Below are 7,319 nucleotides of genomic sequence, written 5' to 3'. Positions count from 1 at the left end.
TATGCACAAACCATCACCAGCAACTGTTCCTTCCCAAGGCAGTTCTCCTGACAAGACAGCGAGCACACGGAGCCGCCTCTCCCGGCGCAGGAGATGGAAGCAGAGCTTACCCTGCTGTCAGTTTGAGCGGTGTTGGGCTGGAGCTGGAGAAACACCCCCACACACCACACACCTGCTCCCACACAGTCTGGCTCAGCCCCAGCCCGCCCCGTGAGCCTTTCACGTTCCAGCCTGAGCAGGTTGTGCTGCTGGGACACACCTCGGTGCCCGGGATTGGGCTGGGACAGCCAGAGCTCCCCGGGGACTCATGGACGTGCTGGGTGGGAACAGGTGGAGAGGTCAGGGCTGGCTGCCCATGCCAGGCCTCCAGGAGGACACAGTGGCTTTGTTTGCCCGTACAGTGTGGGAGGCTCCCCCAGCTTGGCACCAGAAGGTTAGTGCTATTCAAAAGACTATTGTTTTCTTCCTGTGCTTTTGGAAAAACAAGGGGTGAGCCAGGCGGAGGCATGAGAACCACCCTGTCTTCTTCTCCCTTGAGTTTCTGCTGCCGTGGGCACCTCCCTGGCTGCACTCCCAGCCCCTGAACTCTTTCCTACGCAGTGCAGTTCAGACCCCTGATCCTGCAGAGCTTTTGCAGGTCTTCATTTGCCCACACCTCTCCTGTTTCTTTCCCTGGTACTCTCTTAGCAGGAGAGGTCTCTGCTGCATCAGGACCAGAGCTTAGGACAGAACAAACACACAAAGGTGTTTTTGAAAGACTTCTCCAGCCTTGGCCATACAAAAGCATCCCAGCTTTTGTTGTGATGGCCAAGCCACTGGCCAAAACACATTGCCTTCATCATTGTAGAGCTGTGGCATGTTTCAGCAGTCACAGGGCTAATAACCCAAATAAAAGAGAGCACCCAAATATATTTGAAAAAATTGCCACACATACTTTGAGACTCAACCATGGTAGTTGAGCTGGGGCTGGCAGGACCTCCAGGACCTTTCAGCTGGTCCCCAGCTGAGATGGAGCACACACACCATTTGCCTAGGAGAACTAGGCTCAGGGCTTCTTCTCCCTGGCTTTTGCTGCTATCAAATGCCTGCCTAATGAGATTTATTAAATCAACTCACTTTCATATAACCATGGCAGGAATGCAGCTCTCCTCTGCCCAGCTAGGGCTTGCTGAGACTGTGCACAGCAATTCAAGGTGACTCACAGGGGCAGGTGGACTTGGCCAAGATCCTGAGAGGGCTGGCCCTATCCATGGGATCCAGGGGGCAAAACTGGCTTCATGGTGATGCCAAGAAAGTGGGTGTTTATCTGCATATAATGATTTTTTTCCCCCTGAACTGCATTAGCATGGAAGGCATTTTTCTTTTGGAGGAGTTACAAGCTAACACCTCATTTATGTACCCTTACATAACAGCAAGGGTCTGCTGCTAATTGGCAGAAATATTTACATTTCCCACCTGGAGCTGGTTCTGTTTACTGATGAGCTTGTCTCCAGCTCAGCTGCACATCACCATGGAGGCTGGGAAAGGCCTTCAGCTCCTGGAGTGGGTGGCTGTTGGTGATCCTTGGAGCTGGAGGATGCTCTTTCAGGGAGTGAAGGTCAGGTTAACACCCAGAAGGTGTTTCCTGGGTGTGGGTAAGGTGTTTGCTTTGGTTTAGCTTGGCTTGGCTTTGCTCATAGCTCCCTCTCAATGGCAGCAACAAATATTTCCTTGTGTAATGCCTGGAAGGATGAAAATTCCCTGTCTCGGCCTGAAGCAATGAGCAGTTTCCTGGTTGGTGTCCCCAGCTTGCCCCACAGATAAGGGCTGTAATGCTCTTTCCTTAAGATAACAGGGAGCCAAACCTGTCCCTGCATTTGACAAACTTTTATCTCCTGATGCAGTTCTTAGGTTGAAATGGTCTCCCTCAGCAGCAAAGAGGGATGTTCCTCAAATCAGAGTAGTGCAGCTATGTGTTTTTAACTTTGAGCCTCTCTGAACTGGTGATTGTGAAAGAACTCCCCAAGCCCTGCCATAAAGCCATACTTCACCTGCGGCAGGTGGGGGAAAGCTGGGAAGATCTGGCCTTTAACCTTGGGGAGTTTTTCCAGGTGTGCAGGTGTTTGTAGCCTTTGTAGTCAGATCCAGGGGTGGGGAATGTGACTAAAGTTCTTCTCAGCCTATTTAGCAGGGGGAGATGTGTGGATAAAAGCACTGAGATGCTGGGTTTACCGTTTCAGGCTTTGAATTCAAACAACTAAATTAGGAGCAGGCTTCACTGGGGGAGACTGAGCCCTGCAGCAGAACCAGGAGCAGTCTTGAGCCAAGTGCTTGGGGAAACCTGAGCTGTCCTACCAATCCTTTGTATCTTGCAAATACAAGAGAAGAATATCTCTGTTGTTATCTTGCCTTTGCCAGACCTCCCTTCTGTTCTGCCCAAAAAAGTCCAGGCTGGGGACACAGACCAGACCTTTGATTTTTGGGAGAACTTGTGGGCAGAGAGACCAGCCCATTTCAGTGATGCCAAATAACTTTTTGGTGATTTACAGTCTATCTGCTGAGTGAGTTGGCAGATGCTCTGAACTAGCAGAGAGGGAAGGAGATCAGCATGTGTGAAAAAAACAAGGGGAAAGTCTCATCTGTGGCCCTACTGCTGACTGCAGGACAGAGCTTAAAAACCATCCTGGGGAAAGTAATGGGGTGAATCAATTTGGTTGAACAGTAGGAACGTTACAGATTTCCATAGGTGGTGTTGCTCTAAGTGTTATCTCCAAACGCTTCCATCATGAAGGAGCCATCATCAAAGTAAATATTTAAGTAATGTCAGCAGCTTCTTGACCCTGAAGTGTGCAGGGGTGAGGGGAGGGCATGAGTCACAAAGAAAAGAGCACTGTTTTCTTTGTTGCTCAGCCTCTTGCATTTCTTACCTTTTATATAAAAATAGGTATTAATAAATCCAGATGATGTTAAACACCCCTTTGAGTCAGGTGCCAAGGGGTCCTCAAATGAGAAAGTGGAAAAAACCCTTGGTCATGAAAAGAAAACATCAGCAGTGTTGAACTGCTGAATGTGGATTGAAACAGCAATCTCAGCTCTTTGGACACCACCACGTTAACAAAGCTCTGACAGAAATCATTGGTCCTCTTGCCCTGTGTTTTCCTTTGGTCTCCCGCTCACCTCTGGTTACTTTCTATTGCCAGCAAAGGTCATAGTCTTGTGGATCCACTGCTACTTTTAATTGCAGTTCTAATTATTCACATTCAATGTCAAGTGTCAAACAGCCCTTAAGTAAACAAGAGCTTTCCCATTCCCTTCTGTTTTCTGAAGCCTGTAGGCTGTGTTCTGCCTCACCTTATTCAGGTGAAAGCCCAGACTAACCCTACTGAAGTACACAGAACTATTATGACTTCACAAAACAAGTAGGATCAAACTGAAGCTTCAGGGACAGCAGTTTATCTGCCCGGAGTAAGCACTTGTTTTTCTAATATAATTGCAAATTAATTCCAGAGATAATGTGATACCATATAATTGAGAGTCCCCTGAGCTGGTACCAGAGTCCATTTTTGCCAAGTCCTCTGCAGACCAGTGAGGATGATATTGCTCCACCAGTAATGAAGATGTAGGGAGACCTTTCTTGCTTTGCAGGTTTGTGTTTTATACCCCTGTGCTGCTAAAGGTCTTTCTCTCATCCCTAAAAATCAATTCTATACTTAATTTTCCTCCTTCCTTCCTTCCACCTTCCCTCATTCTTGTATTGCTTGATATGAGAAAGGCCAAAGCCTGTGTTTGTGCTGCAGTTATCCCAAGGTTGACTGGATCTTTGCAAGTTAGAGAGAGGAAAAAGCTGTGGAGAGAGTGTGCTGCCTTCTGTTTATCTGGAATGTTAATTTGAGCATGTCACCAGCCCAACTATCAATTTGGCATGGAATTTGTAAGTGGGTACTTGTCTCTGGAACCTCTAACCTACTGCTGGACAAGACTGAAGCAGGTCAGTGGCTTCCCCTCTTACTCATGCCTGCTGCCAGGCTGGGGCTTTCGAAGTGCAGGAGCTCCTGGTACACATGGTTTGTCCCTGGGGGTTCCCATGAAGCATTATTGAGTGACACAAGGGATGGGAGTGAAGTCTCCAGGCTGCTCTGAAACCATTCAGGGGGTTCTTGTGGATTAGTGCCATCTGGGGCTCTGGGATTCTGCAGGATACAGATGATGGAGAGGGGCTGTGTTTCAGCCAAGGGACCTGTGGGTGCCTGGGGTAACCCTTCCCAACCTGCACAAACTCCTGAGCTGCTGTGGAAATGCAAACGAAGGGGGAAGGATGTTAGTAAGAGTTGCAGTATAAACCTGATTACTGCAAGGCTCAAAGACAGTTGGTCAGAAGAAACCTGTTTATTGTGAGGTTTAGGAAAACAATTCTATGCAAATTGCTTTTTTTTTTTTTTTTTTTTTGCCAAGTAATGGGGTTAATACACAATTTGGAATTATAATTTTAGTAGAAATACATAGTATATTCTTCAACAAACACAAAACAAATGTTTCCAGGGACCATTAAATTAACAAATGTTTCCTAAAATAAATGGGCAACAAATATGGGGTGGGAGGGACAAAATAAAACAACAACCCAACTCAGAAGCCAAAACCCCACTGAAGAAGCAGCAGTCACATCTTCCATTTTATACTCAGGCTGTACTTTCACTTTGCTTTTCCTGTTCAATAGCTGGCAGAAAAACAGGAAACAAAAACACCATCAGTAAACATTATTGTTAATGAACAATAAACTTTGCCTTCCTATGGAGACAGACTGAGGGAATTTTGGGGGTGTACAGCCTGAAGAGGAGAAGGCTCTGGTGAGACTTTAGAACCCCTTCTAGCACTTAAAGGAGCTACAAAAGACCTGGAGGGGGACTTTGGACAAGGGCCTGAAGTGACAGAAAAATGGGGAATGGCTTGATGTTGACAGAGGGCAGGGTTAGGTTAGATGTGAGAAAGAGATTCTTCCCTGTGAGTGAGGCCCTGGCACAGGTTTCCCAGAGAAGCTGTGACTGCCCTGTCCCTGGGAGTGTTCTAGAGCAGGTTGGATGGGGCTTGGAGAAACCTGGTCTAGTGGGAGGTGTCATTGCACATAGCATGGAGTTGAAACAAGATGATCTTTAAAATCCTTTCTAACCCAAACCATTCTGTGATTCAATGATAATGGTTCTGCAGGATACTGATTTCTGTGGTCATGCTTAAAGCCAGAGAAGGGTTACATCCATAATTAGTTGTTTTGATCATCCTGAAAATGACAACTCATTCCCACATCTGCATAGCTAGAAGGGAGCAGTTCATGGTGTGCAAAGCTCCTCTTGTATTTACAGATTTAACATTAGCAAGGATAATAAAACAGGGGAAAAAAACAGGTATCTAATGTTGAGGGACTGTGTGTGTGCATGGCTATCAGCACACACATCTACAGTGATTAGCAATACTCTTCTGAAAGAAACGGCTCACAAAATCTGCTCCAAATGCTCCTTTCATATCTGAAGCTGAACATGAATCCCAGCCTTATCTGTCTCCCTGTGCACAGTGCATATGGGAGAAGATCCTGCATGAGAAAAGCTCAGGGGGGCTTTTCTGAGGGAGATTGCCTGTTAGATGAGGATGATGATGGGTTTGTTTGCAGCCTTATTCCCAGAGAAGGTGCCTGGAGGTCTCCCGCCCAGGGCTGACAGCAGGTACCAGTGGGAGGCAGCAGCTCATCCGCCTGATAACATTAAATCCAGAGCCTGGGCACCCTCGGGGGATGCTGCCTGGCCTGCCAGGGATGGGCAAAGGTTCCCCTGTGCCTCCAGAGGGGCTGGTAACAAAGTAATTACAAACAGATTGATCCTTTACCATCACCCAGTGGGAGCACTGGTCTTGCTTTCAGTGGAAGCAGAGCCATCCCATCAGAAAGGGTTTTTCAGACAAAATGCACTGTTGGTTATAATTACTGATATCCTTGAAAGCCCGGCATAGAGTCTTAGTATTATCCCCACTTAAAGTCAGGGATGAGTTTGAGCCTGTAATCCTGTGATTAGTATTCATTTTGCATATGAACTGCAATATGGATTATGTCCTTGCTACTCATACTTCAAATAGCCTCATAAACACTTACTTTCTTTAGTGGGCAGTGGATTTTTCTCTCTGGTTTCTGTCTTCTTCAGCTTGGTCTTGTCAAATGTTTCAATTTCTGCAAAATCTGGTTTGTCGGACATGATGGGTCCTGACAAAGAAAGGGAAAACACACCCATGGTTTCATTAGCTAGTGCTGTGATATCAGCCATCTGCAAAGCATTTTCTCCTCAAGAGAAAAAATATGAAAATACCATAAAAATGTTTATTCAAAACCCCCCACAAACCTAACATTCAGTCTGGGACCTTTCCCTGAGGCTTGGCTCTTTCAGAGCAAAAGGAGAAACACATAAATAGATTTTTCTCTAGATTTCTTAGATGAAATTTATAAAAATCTTATTTTGTACATGGCAACAAGAATAAACAGTAATAAAGAGACAATGATTAATTGCCAGTAATTCACAGTGCCCCCTGACATTAACCTGTATTTTAAGAAATGCTGCTGACTGGAAAATCTACAATAAACTCCCAATCCAATAGGAACAAAGAGCTTCAATTATTATTTTCTTTGAATTAATAGGATTTGTATTTCATTCTGAGCCCCTTGTACCGAGTATTTCCATCCCCTGAGCTGCTGCGGACACTTGAGCGTAACAATAGAGGACTGGTTCCCCCAGCCCTTTGTTTGCTCTTGCTCCATATCCCAGTCACAGCTCAATGGCTTTGATTATACTCTATTTTAATAAAGAGAAATCCACAAAGCATACCAGCATTTCACCTGTCAAAACTTTCCTAATGCAATTCATCTTTCTATTAAGAAATTCAAGTTAAAATCCAGCCTGGATGTTATTCCCTTTATTTCAGTGGAGGTTCCCATCAAGGCAAGGCTTGGCCTGGAGATGGCTGATGTAATTATATTTTTTCCTTCCTGCAGAAAATCAGATTTCATTGCTATCTGCACTGAGACAACAGTAAATATTCACAAGGAAAAAAAAATTAAAAATGAAAAGCTACTAAAACCACATGGCATTACCGTCTGGCTGCTCTCTCTTCAGCTGCTTGGTGGCCGTCTGAGGCAGTGTGAGTTGAGAAAGGTCAGGGTAATCCCTCCTCTCCTCTCCCCTCCTCCCCCCCTCCCAAACCCATCGCTATTAATATTGATTAGTTTAGTGCTGGGATTGCTCAGCGTTTAGGGAAAGGACAGATTGCTCCTGTAGAAAGTGAGGGAGGGAATGGGAAAACTGACATGG

The 7,319-nt window shown here is 45.8% G+C and overlaps 1 protein-coding gene across 1 annotated transcript; it reads right to left on the bottom strand.

Moving 5' to 3' along the window:
* Nucleotides 1-4,655: 4,655 nt before the first annotated feature.
* On the bottom strand, nt 4,656-6,212 carry LOC134049647 (thymosin beta-12-like). The gene is made up of 2 exons (XM_062502216.1): nt 6,113-6,212; nt 4,656-4,693 (listed from the first exon to the last, which is right to left on the bottom strand). Exons 1-2 carry the CDS (start codon nt 6,210-6,212, stop codon nt 4,656-4,658), a joined length of 138 nt encoding a protein of 45 aa, XP_062358200.1.
* Between the last annotated feature and the right edge of the window lie 1,107 nt (nt 6,213-7,319).

This window comes from Cinclus cinclus, chromosome 14, assembly GCF_963662255.1.
Source record: "Cinclus cinclus chromosome 14, bCinCin1.1, whole genome shotgun sequence".
Taxonomy (NCBI): domain Eukaryota; kingdom Metazoa; phylum Chordata; class Aves; order Passeriformes; family Cinclidae; genus Cinclus; species Cinclus cinclus.
The sequence above is the reverse complement of the archived record's forward strand: the minus strand, read 5'-3'. Positions and strand labels throughout refer to the sequence as shown.

What these genes read in the sequence shown, in the direction of transcription:
- LOC134049647 (XM_062502216.1), bottom strand. Translation starts at nt 6,212, where the DNA reads ATGTCCGACAAACCAGATTTTGCAGAAATTGAAACATTTGACAAGACC. An exon ending in TCCACTGCCCACTAAAGAAA is followed by an intron (nt 4,694 to 6,112) that starts GTAAGTGTTTAT and finishes TTTTTCTGCCAG; the next exon opens with CTATTGAACAGGAAAAGCAA.